Below are 25,263 nucleotides of genomic sequence, written 5' to 3'. Positions count from 1 at the left end.
ACAACATGAATGAGACCATAAACGTATAATATGTGGCTTCTACACTGAACTTTATATAGTATGCATACTGCATACGTTGACAGTGTGTTGAAAAGCTTTTATTGTGAAAACAGGAAGTCCTCTGTCAATCACTCTCGCTAGCTTGACTCCGCGCTTTTCACTGAGGTAGTCGTTCCACAAGCGGCTCGTGAAGCAGGATTCCAGACAGAATTATCAACAGCAGACACCGCCGAGCGATATTTCTGCCTTCAATTTGCCTCGCGCACTGGACCGCATCGACCTCTCCTTTCAACCGACGTGAGTAAAGACGTTAAGCCATCTAACTTACTGTGCCTCTGCAGCCCGCTTGTCATTGACAGCTCCCGTTATGAACAGTAGCATTAACAGTGTTTTTTTTTTTTTTTAATTGGAACGAGGAAAATATGGGATTTCGAAACGCGAACGTTAACGTTACATTCTCCAGTTCATGTAGCCTCGGTCAAATTATGATTTTACTATAAGAAGAAAAAGTAGATCAAAAACATGGTTGAATGAGGCCTGTAATTATTTGTAAGCCAGTCCGTTTTAGCTGTGCAGGTCGATGTTATCCAAAGGAGGTTATGGCTTATCGCCCTGTTAGATTCGCTGTGGCTCCTAGCCTCATGGCTACCGTTTACACCGTACACAGCCAGCGGACAGGCCGCCTCCAGAGGAGGCTTTCAAGCAGTAACCTAAATGCGACATATGTGCTCTATTATAACACAATGGTGTTAACATCGATCATTCTGTCATTCCTGTCATATAACGTAAAATATAGCTGATGTAAACCTGTCGGTGGTGTTATATTGTTTCCTATAATATTCTTGCAACACTTCATGCCACAGGGACCTTTACATGGCAGCCGGCTGTAGCATCCGTCATCTCAGCCTCCAATATAACGGGATGACGGAGGGAATCGAGCCTCCTCACGTCGGTGAGGCGACGTTCATGGGCTGCAGGAATTCCTAGATCCGCTGTGGCAGCGACTTGGTGATGTAAAAGGACTTTTTCAATCTTTCCTGGTACGTCAAAGGGTAGGGTGAGCCACAAAGAAGCTCTGGAGCTGTTGGAACTTAAAGTCTTGCTTGGGGGTACTTTGGCAGAGTGGATGGGAGGAACGCTAGACTCTATCCTTTACCTCAAATGAGTTGAAAGAAAAGATGCTGAACTAATTAGAAAGATGGCTCACTAAAGTAGAAATATAGATTTTTTTATATTTATGTATTAATACTGCAGCCTTCATCTGGGTGGAACCTGGAAAGAGTTGCAGTATTGTGTAAAACAGATATATTATCAAGTCATTAGGTTATCCATATAACCCAGAAGAGACCCTTTGGTCATTCTGCCATCGTGATGGTGGGAGCAACCATTACCTGGTATCTCAGGACTACTGCGGTCTAACAGAAGTTTTGGTTTCCCTGTGGGAAATAACTGGAACGTTGTGGTTTGCCAGAACCATGGACTACCACGCTGAGTGCTTGTTCTGTGATCTGGAAGAGGGTCACAACGGCTCGGATGAGCCGCCGCTCCACAGTATCCACGCGCCAAACCGGATCCGCCCGTCCTCGTACCGAGCCCTGAGGAGCGCTGTGTCCAGTCTGGCCCGCATCGACGACTTTTTCTGTGAGAAGATAGGTTCAGGCTTCTTCTCTGAAGTCTTCAAGGTATGTGACCATCTACTGATTTAACTACAACAAACCTCTGTGAGTTTATCATTACTGGTCAAAATGTCAAACAATCATTGTTGGTTTATTATGGGTATGGGGTATATTATTATTATTGGACATTATTTTGTGGATCAGGTATCGCCATGAAATAACAGATCCACATTAAATACAATGTTTCTGCCACTGGTATGTTAAGCTGGCGTTGTCATCTCTTTCTCCACAGCACTTTGTCCAACTACACCACAGATGCATTCTGGGATAGGAGAAAAACACTCTGCATTGTTTACATTTCTTTAAACCAATCACAATTGTCTTGGGTGCAAGTTCTGGACAAAGCAATGGTGGCTCTGCAAAATAATCTCGGGAAGGAACTTGTTTTGGTGAAACGTTTGCACCCCGCAGAAGAAAACACCGCATAATATTAAATATAGTTAACTGTTCACACAATACAGTAACGTGAGCTATTTAAATTAGCTAGATACATGATTAAACGTAATTTTCTATGAGAAAAATGTGATTAAGAATACATACAAATGCTTTTCTTTCTTAGCAATTCTTCCTCTTTGGGTTTTTGGCTGTGTGTACTTTGTTTACAGCAATCTCTGCCAATCAGTCCCAAAGCATCCTAGTTAGAGAGCAAATGCTAACATATTTTTTCCAATCTTTACAACCATTCCCTGAAAGAACCAAGCAAGCCTGCCTTGTTGCCCGATCCATTTAATTTTTTTAAACTTGCCCTTTTTTAAAGTGTAACTTGCTAGCTCGAAGGTTGTTGTTGTTGTTGTGTCCCCTAAAGAAGGAATTTTGAGAACGGCAAGACACAGAGCGGACATCCTGTGCGTAAGCCACACGCAGGATGTCAGGCTTTATCCTGCAAATGTACTTTCACTGGTCCAGATCCCCTCATCTTCATCCAACTGAAAATGTAACTGCCACAACTTCCTCATAGTGCTACAGTACAGTGTGGAAAGTTGCTCCACACATTTTTGTCTCCTTCAGTGTGTGTGTTTGTGTGTTTTGTTGGTTTGTGTGTGGTGTGTGCGTGGTGTGTGTTGTGGGGGGGGGGGGGGGGGGGGGGGCTAAATTAATAGTCCAGACAGCACCCCAGTCTTGACCATGTACAGTAAGTTGTTGGAGTATTTGGTTAGGGTTCATACAAAATGGATTCCAGTGCACGTTCCTTTGCTGTTATCTGAAATAACCAAAGCTCGACACACCCAAAAACCAGGGGAGTTGGTATAACTTCATACTTACAATTTTTCAGTACCTCATATGATTTAATGATATGAATATTTCTGGTAACAGCCAGTGGGTTAATTAAGTTTATCCAGTGCTGAAAAGTGTCAGTAGATACTCTGTTTCTTTGTTAGTGTCTTCAGAAACTGCAAAGTTACCCAACTGCTTCAAGAAAACTAACAATATAGTCTTCATTCAGTTTATTCTGTTTCTTGTAGATAAGAGATCTCCAGTATTAACCACACCTTTATTCTTTAGTTACTTTCACCTTTAGTTACAATTCTAACATTTAGCCCAAAGCACCACTGTGTCACTCACAATGAAACTGATATTGATTTTCTAGATGGAGGAGTGTGGGTAAGATCCAAAACAAGGATATTTTCCCAAAAGATCTTTCTGTTTCTTTAATTTCCTTTTAAAAAAGTATAATCTGAATATCCAAACATGATATGCAGTATTGTATAATGCAATAACCTCACAGATACATACATACATACATTCTCTACAGATGACGTGGGGCGGCTGGGAATCAGTTTCGATCACCATAGTAAGGGTATGAAGCACTTGCTAACCCATGAACACGCACAGATTTTTCTCCATGCTGATCTTCTGGTAGGACCGTAACAGCAGCAACCGCTTTTAAAAACCTTGCTTTGCTTTTTTGGTGGTGCGCGCTTTTTAGCTAGAGCAGTGTCCGAGCGGCAACTTGACACCAGCTTTAGACTTCTAAAAAATTGGGAATTTTAGGGGAAATTCCAAATGTATAAAAAGGCCCAGTATGCTAAGTATCCATAGCGCTGAGTGTCTCCGTAGGATGTAACAAAAGAGAGATGCAGGTAATTTGGTTATATCACTTCACATTGCATTTATTGTTGTTTAACCCATCCCCAAAACGACTATAGTTGTGTACCCAAAACTCCCAGTAAATCATTACACAACTAAAAAACATGAATTACCAGAACCAATCCAATCGTGTGCCTACACACTGACCGCCGCATACAAATTAGGACTGTCTAGAAACATGGAGAATTACAAAGCAGCAGTCTACAATATGAGAAGAGCAGTAAAGGAGGCAAAATGGGACTATGGGGAGAAAGTGGAACTACAGTTTCAGGAGAGTAACCTCAGCGTGCATGCGTATGTGCACTTGCATGTGTATATTGGCCTCAGTAATAGCCTAGTGGATTTGTGCAGATCAGGAGGAGTGGTGGGAAATCCAGAAAGCCTATTAGTGCTATGCTATTAATATACACACCAGTGTTTCCCACAGGTTGAGAATTTACTTGGGGTGATGTGTAGCGTGGGATGTTACTACACCCAGCCATTACGCGCCGCATAATGGCTGGGTGTAGTAACAATGGGTTCAGTTATAAACTAGTTAAACAAAGGTTAAAACAATGACCACATAACATTATCAGATAATTTAGAAAGAAATAACTATTTACATATTAAACAAATTAAACTAAAAGATGATACAGATGAAAATATTGTGACACAATGCAGCATCTGACACAATTTGAAGAATAAATGGCCTGGGACCACTTAAGTTCTTTTTTGTGAGTTGTACATTTTATTGTATAATATATTTTCCTTTTTTATCCAAACATATTGTAACAGCATATAGTGTGTGTGTGTGTGTGTGTATATGTAAATTGTTATATGTATATATAATATATATATATACTATGTATATATAGTAATATTTATAATGTGTATTTTTTGCTAGTGTCTGGGCCCCCACACAAGCTTTAAATAGCTTACCAGGTTGTTCCATTTCACATATCTGCATTTTTTTTACTTTTATGAATAAAACTGAACTCGCATAAATAAATGCAATCGGGAACTTCAGCAACTCACACCTTCTGTGGTTGTTTTCCAGGTGCAGCATCGGATCACAGGGCAGGTGATGGCCCTGAAAATGAACACGCTAGCTAGCAACAAAGCTAACATGCTACGAGAAGTGCAGCTCATGAACAGGCTTTGCCATCCAAACATACTCAAGTAGGTTTTAATTTACATAATATGTTGCCAGGTGAGTTTAGATCAATACAATGAGTGTTATTTGTCTCTGATCAGGTTTAGTCAGTGTCACCACTTTTATTGTAATCCACCTTTTATCATTCAGTGTTACAATAGAGGCAGTGAAACCAGTCTAAAAAAATACTGCTAATACACCTATTAGTCTGGTTTTACACATTTACTGTTGTACTAGTCCACTAATGGCAGGGACACACATTATGCCTGTCAGGGAGATTACAGTGAGGGGAAAAAAGTATTTGATCCCCTGCTGATTTTGTACATTTGCCCACTGCCAAAGAAATGACCAGTCTATACTTTTAATGGTAGATTTATTTGAACAGTGAGAGACTGAATAACAACAAACAAATCCAGAAAAATGCATGTCAAAACTGTTATAAATTGATTTGCATTTAATGAAGGAAATATGTATTTGACCTCTCTGCAAAACATGACTTAGTACTTGGTGGCAAAACCCTTGTTGGCAATCCCAGAGGGTAGACGTTTCTTGTAGTTGGCCACCAGGTTTGCACACATCTCAGGAGGGATTTTGTCCCACTCCTCTTTGCAGATGTTCTCCAAGTCATTAAGGTTTTGAGGCTGACGTTTGGCAACTCAAACCTTCAGCTCCTTCCACAGTTTTTCTACGGGATTAAGGTCTGGAGACTGGCTAGGCCACTCCAGGACCTTAATGTGCTTCTTCTTGAGCCACTCCTTTGTTTCCTTGGCTGTGTGTTTTGGGTCATTGTCATGCTGGAATACCCATCCACAACCCATTTTCAAAACCCTGGCTAAGGGAAGGCGGTTCTCACCCAAGATTTTATGGTACATGGCCCCGTCCATCGTCCTTTTGATGTGGTGAAGTTGTCCCACTTAGCCCACTTGTCCCACTTAGCAGAAAAACACCCCCAAAGCATAATGTTTCCACCTCCACGTTTTACGGTGGGGATGGTGTTCTTGGGGTCCCAGCTGCCTTGAGATCATTGGCAAGATCCTCTCGTGTAGTTCTGGGCTGATTCCTTACCATTCTAATGATCATTGCAACTCCGCGAGGTGAGATTTTGCAAGGAGCCCCAGGCCAAGGGAGACTGACATTTGTGAATAATCGCACCAACTTTCTCACCAAGCTGCTTGGCAATGGTCTTGTAGCTCATTCCAGACTTGTGTAGGTCTACAATCTTGTCCCTGACATCCTTGGAGAGGTCTTTGGTCTGGGGCATGGTAGAGAGTTTGCAATATGATTGATTGCTTCTGTGGACAGGTGTCTTTTATAAAGGTAACAAGCTGAGATTAGGAGCAGTCCCTTCAAGAGTGTGCGCCTAATCTCAGCTCGCTACCTGTATAACAGACACCTGGAACCAGAAATCTTTCTGATTGAGAGGGGGTCAAATACCTATTTCCCTCATTAAAATGTAAATCAATTTATTACATTCTGACGTGCGTTTTTTTTGGATTTTCTTAGTGTTTTTCTGTCTCTTACTGCTCAAATAAATCTACCATTAAAATTATAGACTGATCATTTCTTTGTCAGTGGGAAAACGTACAAAATTAGCAGGGGTCAAATACTTTTTTCCCTCACTGTATAATTGAGATGTGGGCGTTTACTTTCTGATTCAGACTCATCAGTTAATTTAAGTGTAATGATGTGTAACAGTGTGGTGTGCAATATCTTATAATTCACTTCTTTAAAGTTTCAGGTAAGAACCAGAGTTCCGCTTTAGTTGCACCTCCAGCACTGTCTGTATTTTAGCATTTTTCCACTGTTTCTTTAGTTTTCAAAAATGCTAATTGCATCATAAATGGGCAAGACGGTTTTTGATGGTTGTCTGTTACTGTTTTGGTCATACTTGAAATGTTGTGTTGTCTTTGGATTTTGGTGTTACCTCTAATCATAATGTACCTGTCATTCAGCTAACAGTTCAGTAACTCACTCATGCAGTATCTTCTCCTTTCTCACTATCAGGTCAAAAAAATCTCTCTATGAAAGAGCACAACAACCAATGACACAGCACAGTGAAATGCAAATCGCTTTATACTTGTAATAAGTAATACCTGGAGAGTGATAGTTAGGAAGAAACTGTATCAAGCTTTGCCCAGTGCTCCAGATGTTGTATAAAAATTGCATTATGCTGCATTTCCACTGCATGGTACAGCACGGGTCTACTTGCTTTTTTTTGGTTTTCCATTGGCAAAAGTTGTGGATAGTACCTGTTAGGTTATACGTTTTGGTATCCAAACAAGCTAGGTGAATTTTAGAATAAGGGATTGCACGAGGCTCAAAGTCAGAGATTCCAAGCACTTTTAAGCTTCTCTTAATTACTCAGTAAATACAATTAATTTCAAGGCCTTGATTATTATTATTTTGAATCCAAGCACTTTCCAAACCCTGGGCAACCCTGATTCCAGAATACGTCCTTAAGAATGAAAAATAAATCCTATTTCTTCTCCTCTTCTTCCCAGGTTTCTTGGGGTTTGTGTGCATGAAGGTCAACTCCACGCTCTGACTGAGGTAAAACCATCACTTGTATCTCTATTCTTTTAATATTGTCAGATTTCTTCAGTTCTTCAAAATCTGACTTTGAGTGTCGCTCTTCCATTCTTTGTGGCCTTTCCTTTTTGTCCTTCAATCTGTTTCTTTTATATGTTGATGGATGTGGACAGCGTATGGGAGAAGACAACTTCAACTGACGGTTTCCAGAATTTTTTTGCTCTGCAGAAGACAATAATACATTAATTGGCTTCTGGTCTATGTTTTTTCTATCTGCATCTCTACTCCTCAGCAATACAAGACGGTATTGTCTGAGTTATCTAATTTTCTACGATACATACATACAGCTGAAATTACAGTATAGCGTTTTACTCAACTCCTAATGTGCACATTACTAGCCAGTGGCTAAATAGACCGGGAAAACCTTACCTGAATCATAACAATAAATGTGGAAAAACATGAGAAACATTGTTTTATACTTTTGTATGTACGTGGGTTTGGATAACTGCACAGATAACAAAAATGATATAATGTCTAACTAAGAGATACACATACCTGCAGAAGACAATATTACATTAAAGGAGAATTCAGGTCGATTCCAACACGTAGCACTGTTGTTTGTAACTTTTGAGTGCTGTCAGTAGAGAGAAAAACGAAACCAATCAGTGCTACCTACACCGTCTTATCCTCCTGCTAGCGTTAGCACCCAATAGGCTTAAACAGGGCACGTTTTAAACGCCTTAACATGTTTGAAATGTCATTAAAAGTACCTACCCATGTAAAGTGATTTTCTTCTGAGTGAACACTGTGATTCTGACTGCTGGAGATGTGAAAGAAAGGCATGAAAGTTGTGCTAATTCAGCTGTGTTTAGGGACCATCTTAGGGACCGTTTACAAACTACAACACAGAAAAGAGATAAAACAAAAATATCTAGGCTATCAATTTAATGATTAAATTAGATAGTGCCTCCAAACTTACCTTAACTAACCAAACTTAATTATAACTTGTTTAATGTTATAATGTTTGCATCTCTTTTCAGTGTTGTATTTTGTAGATGGTCACAAAGCACTCCTTGCAGTATCAACACCGGAACTAAACACAGCTGAATTAGCACAATTTCATGCATTTCTTTAACATCTACAGCAGTCCGATTCACTGTGTTCACTCAGTAGGAATCACTTCACGTGAGTAGGCACTTGTAATGACATTTTGAACATGTTTAGAGGTTAAAAACACATTTAAAACTTTCCCTGTTTAAGCCTGTTAGACGCTAACGAAAGCAGGGGATAACACGGTGTTAAGCAGCACCGATTGGTTTCGTTTTATGCTCTACTGATAGCACTCCAAATTTACAAACAACAGTGCTACGTGTTGGAATGGACCGGAATTCTCCTTTAATTTGCTTCAGCTCCAAAACATTAAATAACAGAATTTACACACTCAAAATGGACTGTAGAGTCTCTGTTATTTTCATTACACAGTAGGGCGCAAAAATGGCGTGAAAAGAGTTGAACAAAGTATCGTTAAAACTTATATTTAACTGTAAAAATGACACAAAACAGCTAGTAAATATCACAATACTAACATTGAGACAATACATATTAAAAAGTAATAACACGATTTTCAAGGAAAACAGTAAAATAGCACAGCAGCATCTCCCACACAACCTACCTTAGCAATACAAGACAGTATTGCTGAGGAGGAAACGGAAGCTACGGCAACTCAGGAGGCCCAGTGCAGCAACAACATTTCTGCAGGAAACAATAGCAATATGATAAATAAAATAAACTACACAATAAAATTCCAAGATACTTAACAAATACCTCAACAAATCATTAAATAATGATTATAATTAAATATAAATTTGAAATGAGAATGAACAACATGCTCTAATGGCTGGATCATACTACACAAATTCAGCCTGATTTTGTCCTGACAGACACGTTGCAGACAAACGTTCAGAGTGTTATATTATGAAGGTCGGGACCGACAAACATGTCTTTACCTCTTGTAGTGTGACATAGTCAAAGATCAGCACTCCAACGTCTGGGTCGCAATGCAGAAATTCTAGCATGTCAGATTGGATTGTCTTTTTCCACGTAGTGAGACATGTTCTACGATGTGTTCCTTGACATTGACCAATAACAAGAGAGAGTGTTCCCTTTCTCTCTGGCGCACATGTAAACATGGCAAAAAAGGAGAGATGCTGAGGAAAGATTGTTCTCTAAATACATCCATGGGAAAGATACACACACTGCCAATATACAGCCCATATTGTTTTTTTTTTTATGGCAGGGATCGCCCTGCTTCCCAGCATGGTACGCTACTGGGCTAGCCACTAGCAGTTATCTGTTTCTCTTTCTTTTTCTGTATATAGTTCTTTTGTTACCATGACAACACCATCGATCTGAAGCTCAATGCTGATGCTGTCATGTAAATAGTTTTCTAATCAGCAATAAATATAACAATTTCTGATCAACCCATGTCAATTGCATGCTTAAAATAACATACTGGTTAAAGCCCCGCACATTTCAAGACAACCCGACCCACTTCCGGGTTAAATCTGACCACTTCCGGGTTAGACCCCGCCCAGTCTGAGTACAGATACGGATACAGATAATTCATGTGGTAAACAGATACAGATAAGGCTGTTCTCGCTCATCCCTATTTCTAATAATCCTTTAGGTGAGTGAATATCATGTTAAATAGAAAATGACACATCACAAGGTCAAAGTAGAGTAGAGAATAAATGGACAATAATCTGCATTTCCACAAAATAAACAATGGGTCAGATTAATAAACAAAGCCAGACTGACAAATCCATGTTTGAGCAACTCAGAAAACATTGTTTCAGATCACTTTTTCCCTCATTCAGTTCAGACAGATTTAAGCATTCTTAGTGAGTGACATAGATGAGCTTGGCAACATTAGAAGCTGTGTTTGTATCTAGAGCTGCAAAGATTAATTGATTAATCGATTGGTTGTCAATTATTACATTAATTGCAAACTATTTTGATAATTGATGAATCAGATGAGTCAGTTTAATTTTTTTATTTTATTTTGAACCAGTTTCTTAAATGTGAATATTTTCCAGTTTCTTCATTTTTCTATGACAGTAAACTGAATATATTTGCGTTGGGGACAAAACAAGACATCTGAGGACATCATCTTGGGCTTTGGAAAACTGATCAACATTTTTCACCATTTTTCTGACATTTTATAGACCAAACAACTAATCCAATAACTGAGAAATTATCAAAAGATGAATCAACTATGAAAATAATTGTTAATTGCAGCCTTATTTGTTTGGTGTCTATGTGTGTCAGGATGTGTAAAGGCAGATTAATTGGAAACATGTTACGGTTTCTCTCCTTAGTATATAAACGGAGGCAACCTGGAGCAGCTGTTGGACAGCGATCTGTACCTGTCGTGGTGCGTCAGGATTGATCTGTCTCTGGAAATCGCCCGAGGGTTACAGTACCTGCACAACAAGGGCATATTCCACAGAGACCTCACCTCCAAGGTATAGCATTTATCATGAGTACTAAGTCAGCTATATTAATCTATATACAGAGACCAGGGGTCTCATTTATAAAACTGTGAAGTGTACGTACACCCAAAAGCCAAAAATGGCGTACCCCAAAACAAAATCAGACTTATAAAACCGTGCTAACGCATATCTGTAAGCAATGTTACCTTTTATAAACCACAGATTACCCATAAATGTGCGTACTTGAATCAACCTCTTATCCTGTCCTGTACATGCCCATTTTTATCCAAAAATAGTCAATGCAAAGCACTTTGTGAATGCTGAAGTATGTTAATGACCCTGGCAGCTGTTCTTCCGTGATGCCAAATCATGACGACTGGCTAAGAAAAAGCAAAAAAAACTCTCAGATATTTGGGAATTGCTGCAAATTAAATTATAATTTCGGCCGGTATAGGTAACCCTGACTACACAGGCATTATGGCCCTCGGGGACAGCTTCAGTATACACCAGACCTACTGTACCTACAGTGGTGTGAAAAAGTGTTTGCCCCCTTCCTCATTTCCTGTTCCTTTGCATGTTTGTCACACTTAAGTGTTTCGGAACATCAAACCAATTTAAACAATAGTCAAGGACAACACAAGTAAACACAAAATGCAATTTGTAAATGAAGGTGTTTATTATTAAAGGTGAAAAAAAATCCAAACCATCATGGCCCTGTGTGAAAAAGTGATTGCCCCCTAAACCTAATAACTGGTTGTCCACCCTTAGCAGCAACAACTGCAACCAAGCGTTTGCGATAACGTGCAATGAGGCTTTTACAGCGTCCTGGAGGAATTTTGACCCACTCATCTTTGCAGAATTGTCCTAATTCAGTTACATTAGAGGGTTTTTGAGCATGAACGGCCTTTTTAAGGTCATACCACAACATCTCAATTGGATTCGGGTCAGGACTTTGGCTAGGCCACTCCAAAGTCTTCATTTTGTTTTTCTTCAGCCATTCTGTGGTGGACTTGCTGGTGTGTTTAGGATCATTGTCCTGCTGCAGAACCCAAGTTCGTTTCAGCTTGAGTACACGAACAGATGGTCGGACATTCTCCTTCAGGATCTCTTGGTAGACAGCAGAATTCATAGTTTCCTTTTATCACGGCAAGTCTTCCAGGTCCTGAAGCAGCAAAACAGCCCCAGACCATCACACTACCACCACACATTTTACTGTTGGTATAATGTTCTTTTTATGAAATGCAGTGTTCCTTATACGCCAGACATACTTGGACACACACCTTCCAAAGAGTTCCACTTTTGTCTCATCGGTCCACAGAATGTTGTCCCAAAAGTCTTGGGGATCATCAAATAGTGTTGTGGAGAAATTGATTGATGTTTCTTTTTGCTCAGCAGTGGTTTTCTCCTTGAACTCTGCCATGCAGGCCATTTTTGCCCAGTCTTTTCCTGATGGTGGAGGCATGAACGCTGACCTTAACTGAGGCAAGTGAGGCCTGCAGTTCTTTGGACGTTGTTGTGGGGTCTTTTGTGACCTCTTGGATGAGTCGTCGCTGCGCTCTTGGGGTAATTTTGGGCGGCCCGCCACTCCTGGGAAGGTTCACCACTGTTCCATGTCTTCGCCATTTGTGGATAATGGCTCTCACTGTGGTTTGCTGGATTCCCAAAGCTTTGGAATGGCTTTATAACCCTTTCCAGACTGATAGATCTCAATTACTTTCTTTCTCAATTGTTCCTGAATTTCTTTTGGGTCTCGGCATGATGTGTAGCTTTTAAGGATCTTCTGGTGACCTTACTGTGTCAAACCCGCTCCTATTTAAGTGATGCCTTGATTGTGAACAGGTTGTGCAATAATCAGGCCTGGGTGTGGCTAGAGAAATTGAACTCAGGTGTGGACAACCACAGTTTATAGTATTGTTTTAACAAGGGGGCAATCACTTTTTCACACAGGGCCATGATGGTTTTTCACCTTTAATAATAAACATCTTCATTTACAAATTGCATTTTGTGTTTACTTGTGTTGTCCTTGACTATTGTTTAAATTGGTTTGATGTTCCGTAACACTTAAGTGTGACAAACATGCAAAGGAACAGGAAATGATGAAGGGGGCAAACACTTTTTCACACCACTGTATATGATAAGATTTAACCTGAACTGTATTATATCCAAACAAGTCTTTGTGATAAAGTTGAAGAGTATAATATTTATACATATATAAAAATATATATATATATATATTATAACACTTCCCATGCCATGCAAAACTATCTGCATGGCTGGAAATGAGAATCAATAGGCACATTTTTTTCTACCAAGAGTTGTTTGTTTTTCTGTGCAGAACTGTCTGGTTCGCTGTGATAATGGTATGTTCACAGCTGTCGTGGGAGACTTCGGCCTGGCAGAGAAGATCCCTAACTACAGGTCAGTGGGGGCGGGGGAATCCTGAATCTTGATGTCCTTGCCTCTGTTTAATAACACACCCTTCATGAAAGAATTGTGGTCAGCAATTTCATGCTGATGTCATTCTTAGCTTGGCATCACCATCTGTGCCATACCTAATCCTTACAGAATGTGTTGGCAGAGACTGTGTAATAGATGACTATCAGTTATTTAGTCTAACTCAAATGGATAAAGGTCAAAGTGTTGTGAGCTGATGGGTGATTTATTTTAACAAAGATTAAACAGATCTGTATCCATTGAGGAGCTGATAACAATTCTGTGTCAGTATTAGAGGTATCTATGCTTGGGGTCAAGGGTCAGCCCATCATTATCGGGAATTAGAAACCCAACAAGACTTGTCTTGTTGGGTTTCTAATTCCCGATAATGGCTCAAACCATGGCAACTCATACAGAGGTTAACCCCCGGGACAGGTAAATTTTCCACTAATGAGCATTCTCTATCAGAAGCTAGGTCATCCCGGTGAATGAGCTTACCATGGAGCTTACTAATGTTTGCACTGTTGCAATTACAGCTGTTAGCAATCCCTGTTTCCTCCACCCTCCTTCTCCATTTTTTATTTGCTGACGTGCTATGAGCTCAGTTCATATTATCAATATAATATAAACCAATACAACAACAAACCTTTGAAAAGAATCAATTCAACATTACAGGTTCAACAAAGATGTGTTGCAGGACTGTTGCTTTGGATTGCATTATGTGTACAGTGGGGTCTAGTTTTACATAATAGTGTATCTAAAATATACAAAATATTATAAACAAAATCATAGCGCTGGCTAACAGCAAATTTGGACCAGTGTGGCAGTGTATCTGAATGAGAATGTGTCTAACGGGAAAGCTTTCTTTCTTTGCAGTGATGGTGTGGGGAAGCAGCCCCTGGCCATTGTGGGCTCCCCCTATTGGATGGCCCCTGAAGTTTTGAGAGGAGAGCTGTATGATGAGAAGGTAAACCTGCTTCATCTTTATCCCTACTGGAGTAAGTGCATTATTAAATGACCACGTAAGTCTTCCTCTTACAAAGAAAAGCTGAATTATAGGCAGTAAAACACACAAAGTTTCACTTAAAAAAAAGAAAACATTAAAAAAAATCCACACTACTACGTTTTGGTTTTAAAACTTTTGCCACATTTACGCCTCAGTTTGACATTAGTCCGGCAAAAAACTGCTTTACGTTTGAAAACTCCAGGGTTGCTTTTTTGTCTAGTCGGGTACAAACAGAGACATTTGGAAACACCAATGCCGATCAGTCTTATCTGTTAGGTAGGCTTACATACCTTTTTAAGGCACAGTTCCACCTCATCGTCGGTCCAAGCAACTAAAGTATTTTCTCTATTTTCTATCCATAATTTACAACCGCAGAGTAATGTGTCTGCTTTCTGTTTACAGTGGCATGTGCATGCCCATGTGATATGTGTTGGCAGACGTGTTTATATGGACAGATTAGTTGTGTTACTAAAACTAAAGCTTGTGTGGACAGAAATTGTTTTTGTCTCAAAACTACGCTTAAAAATTTAAATGTAGTAGTGTAGATTTAGCCTTAGATAGATATTACACTTAAATGTGCTGTATTTATATAGCACTTTTTATAGCGCTTTTCCAGTCTTAACAACTGCTCAAAGCGCTTTTACATCTACAGGAAACATTCACCATTCACACACATTCATACACTGTGGCCGGGGCTGCCGTACAAGGTGCCACCTGCTCATCAGATAAACATTCAGACACACTCACACTCCGATGCGCAGCACCGGGGGCAACTCGGGGTTCAGTGTCTTGCCCAAGGACACTTCGACAATGACTGCAGGGGCGGGGATTGAACCACCAACCTCCCGACTGGCAGGCAACCGCTCTACCACTGAGCCACAGCCGCCCCTTCTCTTGGCTCTTCTCTTGTGCTAATTTTATACTATGTTATAGCAGTCAGATAAATGTGTCAAAGGTGAAATCAGAAAAAGTGAAACAAGACACACAGTACCTCAAATAAAGACACAACATCTCCCTTTGGGTTTCAACCATAGACTGTGAAAATAGATGGACAGCACATCTACACTTCCTCCCACTGTACAAAGGTGAAGCCAAAATATCCCAGATAGCGGCGCTGCAGTCTTGTTATTTTGGAGCTGGAGTCTGCGCAGTAGTGTTCAAGTGGTGGACCCCTGGTAGCAAAGTTCCGCTAATACACCTGCCCAACCAATCGCGAGTCAATCACAGCTGTCAATTATTATTAGTTTGGCCCATGTCCCATCCACTAACATGGAGGGGGCCTTGTTTATGACCTATACTGCAGCCAGCCACCAGGTGGGCAATCCAGATGGTTTGGCTTCATTTAAACCCCTGGTTTAAACACATTGACAGTGAGCTTGCATAAGATGGATTTAGAGTGCTGACCCCGATCAACTTCCCACGTTTTCACATTTATGACTGAGTATTAGCACAAACACCAGAAGCTATAAACCCCAAACTATCTGTGTTGGTATCAATCCTCTACTACCCATAAGGCTGCAGTTTAAGGCCTACCCTAACCTGTGTGCACTTCTTCTCCTCTGCTTAGGTGGATGTGTTTGCGTACGGCATCATCCTGTGTGAGATCATTGCCCGGATTGAAGCTGATCCTGACTTCTTACCCAGGACAGAGGTAGCCTTCATGCCTGTGATTTATTCTGGTTGTGTAGTGCTATGTCGCTCCCTTACAGACAGAAACATGTTACTAATTTAATATTCATGTCGGAAAGAATAAGTTGAACTGCAAGCAGTTATGACGGGGTCTAAGCCAGTTGCCCCTGACGACCATGCAAAAGCGGGACCCAAAGTTTCGATTTCGATTTCGATTTTATTTATAGTATCAATCAACAAGAGTTATCTCGAGACACTTTACAGATAGAGTAGGTGTAACGGTGGGGAGGCAAACGTCAAGAAATATTGAGAGGTGTGAGCCGCAAGGTCTGCAATACATTGCCGTTGCAAATATCCCATAGCCCTTAATCCCAGAGCCCTTTTTGACAACCTCTGGTCCGTCTGGTTTTATTTTCTATAAAGCTTGTAAAACATCAACCCTGTTGTCCATAGCCAGTCTATGTACATCATTTACATGATCAAACGTTAGATCAAAATATCAAAACGGAACACAAATCTCACAGATATATATATATACACACACAGCAATGCCACACAAGCATTTGCGTTATCTTAAACATTCTACATATTCATATATATAGTCATAGTCATAAATAGTCATACAACAATTAATATTTTAAAAGCTTAGCTAAACGCACAAAAAAATGTGTGTATAAATGCTTTAGACCGCGTTACACGTTATTGTTGGACCAGTTTAATATCCAACTTAATTTGTACAATATATGTAGTGGGGGGGTCACTGAGCCATCTTTCTTTTAGTTAAAACAACAACGAAGATTCTTTTGTACCATAAAGTAATGTTTCCAAAATTGTTTCAGTGGTTCATCAACTCGTAACAGGGTAAACGGCACTTCTACATTCGCTTGCCAGATCGGGTAGCGGATCTGTAGCCTGGTGCTACCAGACTCTTGTACATTTCATTTGTACAGAGAGTCTGGCCAATCTCCATCGACAAGTGTTAACTTCCTTAAAGGCGGGTACTCTGTTGAAGTTTAAAACTATTGGAACTGCCCAGAGCCACTCTGGATCTTCCATAACCAATCGCTAACGTATGGTCGAGATTTCTGCTTAGCATTGCTCTTTATTATGGCCACCAGCAAAACTTAGAAAAGATTTTTCTCGCTCAGGCTTTAACTTCAGGATATTCGGCAGCGTTGCTACAACCGACTGAAGGGCTTTGTTCGCAACAACAACTCAAACTAGCGCACAACCTCAACATCATTGTTCTCAACCACTCCCTCTGTTTGCTGATTGAACTGCCAAAGATTTGGCTGGAGGAAATCCAAGAATATACCGCAAACCCAGACAGTGTACTAAAGGAAAATGAAAATTGGGCGGAAGTACGTAGGAGTGTGGAGACAGCCTAGCGGAACTGTAGTTTGAATGAGACCATTCCACTTCCAACCTCTAGGGGGACCGCAGAGGAATAGTGTTTTGGTGTTGCTTTAAGGGGCCCTTGGCTTATAAATCATTGAAGACTCCTGCTCTATAGGTATTGATATTTGATATGCAGTGATTTAATATTTGCAACATAGCAACAAGGTGTGTGTGGTGGGTGTGTGGTGTGTGTGTGTGTGTGTGTGTGTGTGTGTGTGTGGGGTGTGTGTGTGTGTGTGTGTGTGTGTGTGTGTGTGTGTGTAGGACTTTGGTCTGGACGTGGATGCATTTGAGAACATGGTTGGAGATTGTCCAGCTGCGTTCTTTAGTCTTGCTGTTGCCTGTTGTAATGTAAGTACACACACACTCACACTGACACACACAGACACACATAGGCCCAATCCCAAAGTCCGGACTCACGTTCAAAGCGTTGTGACGTTTACTGCGGAGACCATAGGGAAATTCGGAAATTACAAAGTTAAACAACAGCACGACCACGGAACGGAGTTGTAAAACAAGTGTTTGAATAAATTTGAAATCAGGCAGCCGTCTCCTGGGCCTTGGCCGTGTGGGAAGCAACAAACTTAAAATGAAAATCCCAAACCGGCAAGTGTCAGTAACATCTTTGTTATTAAACGTTGCCAAGGTAACATGATCTCGTGAATTGCTGTCCCAATTCCATTCATACCTATTTGAGCCCTTGTGGCCTCACACACTCACTTAGCACCTGAGATCAATTAAGTCTGAGTCTTAAGTCTTTAGTCCTCAGGGCTCACTTTGGGATTGGGCTACAGTCTCATAAGCATATCCATAAGCATAACGGAATCTGCGGACATTTACAGGTTTCAGCGATGATCCAGAATGGAAATCTGTGGAATTTAGCGATTTTTTTTTAAAAAAACTTGGTAAAAGTCAAATTAAAAAACCCTTTTCTTTTAAAAAAAAATCGTAAAAAAATTTTTTAAAAAATAAAAGTCCTTAAAAAACAAATTTTTAAAACCCGGAAAAATGAAAAAGGAACCGCAATCCGTTTTTATTGGCTTAAAATTTAAAATGGAGCCCCCAAGAAAATAAATAAAATTTTTTGGAAAAATACCAAAATGTAAAAATTTTCAAATAACTTTTTATTTTAAGGACTTTCTTTTTTTTCCCCCCTAAAGTTTGAAATTTTGGTTGGTTAATTGGGCCCTTGGGAAATGGAAAAAAAAAAACAAACTACATTGGAATTCCCCACACTTTCCGGGACTTTTTGATTTATTTTTTACATCTTTTTAAAAAGGGGAAAAATTTTTTTTCCCTTTTTTTTCTTTTTTAATCGTGATCCAATCCTTGGGCCTTAGGCCCCCAAACCATTGAAGTTGGAATACCATTTCCTTTCCCCTCCAATAATTTCGTTGGACAACCCCATTTGAACTTAAGCCTCAAAACTTTTGGGATTGCCCCATCCCTTTTAAGTTCCCATAAACCCTCAATGATTGGGCGTGAATTAATGCGAACGTGGGGCCCGTGGAAATAAGACGGCCCCCCCCCCCCTTTTGTTAGGGAGCCCCTAAAAATATAAAAAAGGGGAAATTTTTTAAAAATTGGGATTGGTAAAAAATTTTGTTCCCAAATTCCCCCGGGGAATTTTTTAAAAAAACCAAAAAAATTTTTAGAAAATTTTCCCTTGTATTTTACGCTAATTTGTAAAAAAAAAAAAAAAAATTTCCAAATGCTTCTTCCCCCCTTGTGGAAAAAAAACCCATAACATAAGAAAAAAACCCCCATATTTTAAATTCAAAAACATACCATACATTTTTAACCCAAAAGGGTTTAAAAACCATTTTTCCAAAATCCCCCCCCCCCTTTTCCTCCCCTTGTCTTTTTTTTTTCTCTCACTTTTTTTCCTTTCCCCCCCCTTTTTCCTTTTTCCCCCCCCTTTTTTTTTTCCCCCCTTTTTTTTCACCAATTTTGTTTTTTTAAAAAAAATCCTTTTTTTTTTTGGATGGTAAAAACCCCAAAAAAAAGTAAAAAGGGTTAAAAAAATTTTTTTGGGAATAGCCATCCATACTACCATGTGCTAACGTTAGCGCCATCCATACTACCATGTGCTAACGTTAGCGCATCCATATACATGTGCTAAACGTTAGCGCCATCCATACTACTATGTGCTAACGTTAGCGCCATCCATACTACCATGTGCTAACGTTAGCGCCATCCATACTACTATGTGCTAACGTTAGCGCCATCCATACTACCATGTGCTAACGTTAGCGCCATCAAGCCTCAATGATTTGCTGTGAATGAATGCAGAATCTGTTGAGTTGTCTTAGTCGTGCGTCAAATGCAACGTACAGTAGATATATTCCCATCCATTTAGATTGAATATGGTATTGATGACATAAACAATAATAACAAAAACTCCAGTGAAATGATGTGAAAGTTGAGGACTAGATTAGGACTGGAAAGCTGATTCTGGTGTCCAACTTGGCCCCAGGTGTATCTGTTAAAACAGACGGAGACAACTTCTCTCTAGCTAAGGTTCCATCCACTTGTCAATTGAATTACAGAATCTGAAGTTTGGTAAAAAAAATAAAATAAAAAAAAAACTCATGCGAATAGAGCTGGTAACGTGTAACCCAGCTAACATGTGAAGACCACACCAAAACCACGAGCTAACAGGTGAAGAGCACACCAGAACCACTAGCTAACTTACTTTAAAGTGCAAGAACTATAGACCAGTAACAGGCTTAAGTGAATGACAACATGAGTAGACGACTTACAGTTCTCAAAGACTCACACACACAATCTCAGCTGGTTATCCTCCGGACAGCTTGTCTCTTTTCTTTTCTCTCACTTTTTTCTCCGTGTGGCGCGCGCACCCGCTCGCGGTGTGTGGCGCGTGTCCGCGCTATTCTCCGAAAAGACGACCACTTGTACAAAACTAAAGTAACGAGCCAATTTTGTAAAATGTAAGGAGTAGAAAGTACCGATATTTGTGTTAAAATGTAAGGAGTAGAAGTAAAAAGTCGCCACAAAAATAAGTAGTAAAGTAAAGTAAAAATATCAGAAAAATCTACTTGAGTACAGTAACGAAGTATTTGTACTCCGTTACTTCCCATCTCTGATGTCAGGTAATATTAGTGGTGAATATTTCCAAGCAAACTTTGAATAAAAGTAGAACAAGCCATTTGACACAGGAACCTGGAGTAGTTGCTACTGTTGCGTCAGATGGTTTCCCCCTCTCAGGGTTTCCCCTAGAGAGTTAGCTTACTGACTCAGACAGACTAGCGTTGAATCCTGGGAAATAAGATTCCGGTATTTAATGGTAATTGTCCAAACTGGGAATCTTTAGCATGTGATTAAGCATGACACCTTCTCCACAACCTCATTAACAGTGGCTTTTTTGGTTTTTGTCCCTATTCCAAAAAAGACAAAATTTTGACTAAGCTTTTTTCATTTCATGGCTAATGAAACTAATATTCCAGTTTAAATGTAGCCATGCAAAAAAGGGTTTTTCTAAGTTATCCACTGGTGGTTGGACTGTGTGAACACAGCCTCCCTCTTTTATTTCCTCAACCACCTTCATGAAAAGTTCACCGTTAGCACATATTCTAAAACCTGTGTTACGGGAATGACTCAAAACGGCTCTTAAGATGTCTAGGATAACAATGCATTCCCTAACATAAAGTGTGCTGGCAGTGGGTTGAGTAGGGCTTACCTGGAACCACAACCTCCGCTAACTCTGTCAGCAGCTTCACACAAGCGACCACCTCCATCTTCTGCTGTTGCTGGTGTCTCGTTCAAGTTTTTCTTATTAGTGGTTGGTCAAAAAGAAAAGAAAGCTGTCAAAAAAAGGCGTTCACGCTTCAAGGCCACCGTCAAAGGTGCTCAAAAATCAAATGTCTCTTTCACATCCGTAATTCTGCGACAAGAGTCTGTTTAGCTCGCTAAGACTCAATCTTCTTATTAACTCTGAGCACCTGTGGTTAATTGATAATCCCACTACCAGCCAGCCAAAACAAAAGAAGAAAGTACTAAAGACTACTAAATGGCACCCTGCTAACCCTAACATACAGTAAGTCTTTCATAATGTTCCAAAGTAGGTGTCTTTCTTCCTCTGAGTGTGGCTTTTCTTTTGGGCATGCATCTCTACCGCAGCCTTGCAAACTGTTGGCTGGTTGGCTTGCGTGCAAAACATACAGACCGTGAACTGACCACAAACTGTCGCAAGTAAAACACATTCCGAATGTGCTGTCTAAATGTCCTAACAATGCTTCTAAAACCTGACTAAAACTGGCATATATCCCACATGTTGTAATCCAAAAATGCCCTATTTGGAAAAAGGCTTTATTCGGATTGTCCAAACGGAATATGCTGTTTATGTGACCCGTGTCAAGTTTGGAATATTGTCATAGTCACAATAATAGTAGAATGTTAGTGTGCATGTAACATACTAAAAGCATAACCAAATGTTACGACCCAGATGCACAAACTACAAAGGAAAGAAAGGGTGCATGGGTCCTCTTTAAAACAAAGAAACAAATACAACCACGGAGAAAAAAAAAACATTAAAATATACAAAACCTAGAAACAAAGCACAAACAGAGTCATCTTGGCAGGCGGATCAAGGAAAATGACAGCTGCAGCCAGTGACAATCGAGGAGCCTGATTGCTCTGTCAATGAAAAAGGTGAAACGGGGTACCGCTCCAATCAGTGTCCTCTAGGATCAAGTAAGAAGAGGGAAGGTATTAAACTAACTGGGCCAGTCTCTGACTGGAGAAAGCACAATCTACTTGGCATGTTACAAATAATGACAAACAGATTTAAAGACAGGGAAAGGTACCAGCGGCAACCGTAACACCATATTATACACCAGATAATAACTCTGTGTCATTTGTCTTTGTTTTCATGTTCTATTTCACTTTCATGTCTGTCTCCCTCCTTCCCTTGCTCAGAGCCAGTGGCAGTAGACGTCAGCCCGTACCGGCGCCGCAGCTCTCCTTGTCACCCGGGTGACCACAGCCAGCAACTCCAAGGCCTGGCAAGGAGCCAGTCGGACATGTTAACCCCGGGCACCCAGACGCCTCTTCTCCTCGGGACACCTGCGCGGGTCAACCCCTTCTCTCTCAGACAGGACCTAAATGGGGGGCGGTGTAAACTCTTAGACACACCTAGCAAGTCCGTCATCTCCCTGACATTTACCCTCCCGGCACTTCGTGACCCTTGCTCCTCCCCCCACCTTCTCCGAGGGATGCCAGGGATGCGAGCGCTGCCAAGGAGATGCCAGTCACTCCCCTGTACTCCAGAGCTCAGCAGAACTGTAGGCTTTCCAAGAGACACGGAGGGGAAGGAGGAGGAAAATGACGAAGAAGACAAAAGAGTGGCAATTACAAGAGGGAGGGAGGATGTGGGGGACCACATGAGGAAGAGGACAGGGGCACCAGAGGAGGCAGTAGAGCAAATTGAGATAACTGACAAGAGAGAGTTGTTACCGGAGCAGGATAGGTTGGAAGAGGAGTCATGTCTTTCTGTGGAGTTGGAGATGATGTCTCTGGAGCGGGTAGAGGAGGAAGAGGAGAGTGTATGTCCAACAGAACCCATGGACTGTACCAAGTCTCCTGAACCAGCAGAGGGAGGCATTGACTCCTCACCTGGAAGATCCCTGCTCACCTCCACTTGCTCCTCCTCCTTAAAGACCAATGGCTGGCGACTCCCCATCTCCAACGGACCGCTCACATTGCCTGCTCTGCCACGACTGGACAACAACAACGAGTCAGCCCGTGTGATTGGTCAGCAGGTGCGGTTGGGTGGAGGACAGCGTGCAAATGGTTACAGTGGCTCCCAGCTCCAGTCCTCTGACCCTAGCAGCACCTCTGAGCAGGATGAGGTAATTTCCTGTCCAGGCTGCTGTCTGGTGAGTCTGAGTTTTCCCTTTGTGTGCCTCCGGGGTTCAGCTGCTGTGCCCGCCCCCCGCCGAAGGGCTTCATTACCACGGCAACTTTACCAGAACCTCAACGGTACCATAACCAGTGGCAGCGCTTCCTTGTCAACCACAGCTGCCCCAGCAACCAAAGCTCTACTGTGTCGGAACCCACATGGACTCGTAGTGCCATGTGAGCCTGGCCGGTCCCTGCCGGAGGCCCAGACGTAAGCCTGCTGACGGGGGATGCACCAGCACTAAATTTTAGCGGACAAACTTACTAACACTAAGGGCACTTTCACACCTGTAGTTTGGTATACTCGGTACAATTCGGGGGTGAAGTTGCGCTGTTGTTGCATTTTTCATTTGGTTTGGTTTGCGTTCAGACTGCACTGTGTCAAGCGCACCAAACACTGTTAACAAATGTCACACGGTTGAAACGGTCGCTGGTCTGTTGGACAGAGGTCCCAGCGACTAGGTTTATTAAATGGGGGTTCTAGTACCCATAGAGATTTTTTTAAATGTTAATAAAATATCAGTCATGCATAATTCCTAAATAATTAAACTATAATAATTTGACCCATTTTCAAAGTTTCTAAATCAGTTATAATGGCTTTCTTTCAACCAAGTTTCACAAAAATAGCATGGATGGCTCCAAAACGCTTACCGATGAACACTACTTTCATGGTTTATTTCGGTCAAAATCTGTGATCATTCAAGAACATATGTTCTATTTGTAAAAACAATTAATTTAAAATAATTTCTGCTTATTTTACGCAATAATTTCATGTAAATTAGGTTTATTGGCCTTCAATTCCAAAAATAAGTCTAAAACTAGTGGTAAAAATGTATAAAGCTGGCTAAGAAGATGTAACACAGAATTGAGTGATAATTTATAGGCTAATTCAGGCTTTATAAACAGACAAACCAAAACGGAGGACAAGTGGATGGGCCTCGACGGGAAGACAATACAAGGGTTCAGGATTTAGCATTTGAAATGTAGTGTTTTTCAGTTACAAGGTTGTTGTTGTTTGATAAATGAAACACTGATGGCTCAGCACTATAATGTAACTCTTTACTTAGGCATTTTTCTACCAAAATGGTTTGCACTGGTTAAGGCTAAACAAGATATTTCCAAGGGGGAGTACATTATTATTATTATTTTTTTTTTTTAAATATTATTTTTTGGGCATTTTAGGCCTTTAATTTGACAGGACAGTTGAAGATATGAAAGGGGAGAGAGAGGGGGAGTGACATGCAGCAAAGGGCCGCAGGCTGGATTCGAACCCGGGCCGGCTGCGTCGAGGAGTAAACCTCTATACATGGGCACCCGCTCTACCAACTGAGCTATCTGGGTGCCCGGGGGGGGAGTACATTATTGACAAAAGTTTGAGAACCACTGTTTTAAAAGAAGGCAAACAATATGAGCAGCTGATAGACACAGAGAGAAGGAGACGACGAGGTGTTTTCCTCCAGACAATGAACAATATGTGGTAATAATAACTTAAGTTATAGATTTTAAATTTGTTGTCCCATAAACCATCTATAACTCCATGAATTGTGTGCAAAGTTGAAATTACCGGCTAGTTTGTGCACTATTTTTGGTTTACATCCTATGTTTGGGTCTGATATGATTCAACCAGTTAAAGTGAAATGAACTCTGGTCCACTTGAAGGAGGTCTCGGTTCCCTTCCAAGTGCACTAAAGTTTTGGTCGGCACCAAAGTTTCAACAACCTTTCACACCGACCCAAACAAACCGGATTAACTATCAAAACGCTCCAAGGTTCACTAAAAACGGACCAAACAGCTGAGGCGTGAAGTCACCCTAAATGGTCCTCCATAAATACTGAGAACCCAATACTGAGCCCAGTATCTGTGTGTCTTAAGTCTGGGTAGTCACAGCAAACAGTAGTAGGTTGGTGGTTAAAGTGCCAATAGATGCAGGGTCAAATGCAAAACATTCTTGGAAATTACACC

The 25,263-nt window shown here is 40.8% G+C and overlaps 1 protein-coding gene across 1 annotated transcript; it reads left to right on the top strand.

The window, feature by feature from the left end:
* Positions 1 to 117: 117 nt before the first annotated feature.
* LOC116701335 (dual specificity testis-specific protein kinase 2) lies at positions 118 to 25,263 on the top strand. The gene is made up of 10 exons (XM_032534979.1): positions 118 to 297; positions 864 to 1,682; positions 4,801 to 4,922; positions 7,398 to 7,446; positions 10,803 to 10,949; positions 13,252 to 13,334; positions 14,226 to 14,316; positions 15,923 to 16,006; positions 17,647 to 17,757; positions 22,227 to 25,263. Exons 2-10 carry the CDS (start codon positions 1,476 to 1,478, stop codon positions 23,514 to 23,516), a joined length of 2,184 nt encoding a protein of 727 aa, XP_032390870.1. The 5' UTR covers positions 118 to 297; positions 864 to 1,475; the 3' UTR covers positions 23,517 to 25,263.

This window comes from Etheostoma spectabile, chromosome 2 (genome assembly GCF_008692095.1).
Source record: "Etheostoma spectabile isolate EspeVRDwgs_2016 chromosome 2, UIUC_Espe_1.0, whole genome shotgun sequence".
NCBI lineage: Eukaryota > Metazoa > Chordata > Actinopteri > Perciformes > Percidae > Etheostoma > Etheostoma spectabile.
Note: the sequence above shows the minus strand (reverse complement) of the source record. Positions and strands in the feature narration are given on the sequence as shown.

Coding starts and splice junctions, on each gene's coding strand:
- LOC116701335 (XM_032534979.1), top strand. CDS start 1,476: ATGGACTACCACGCTGAGTGCTTGTTCTGTGATCTGGAAGAGGGTCAC. Junction 13,335..14,225: donor GAGAAGATCCCTAACTACAG/GTCAGTGGGGGC, acceptor CTTTCTTTGCAG/TGATGGTGTGGGGAAGCAGC. Junction 16,007..17,646: donor ACTTCTTACCCAGGACAGAG/GTAGCCTTCATG, acceptor GTGTGTGTGTAG/GACTTTGGTCTGGACGTGGA.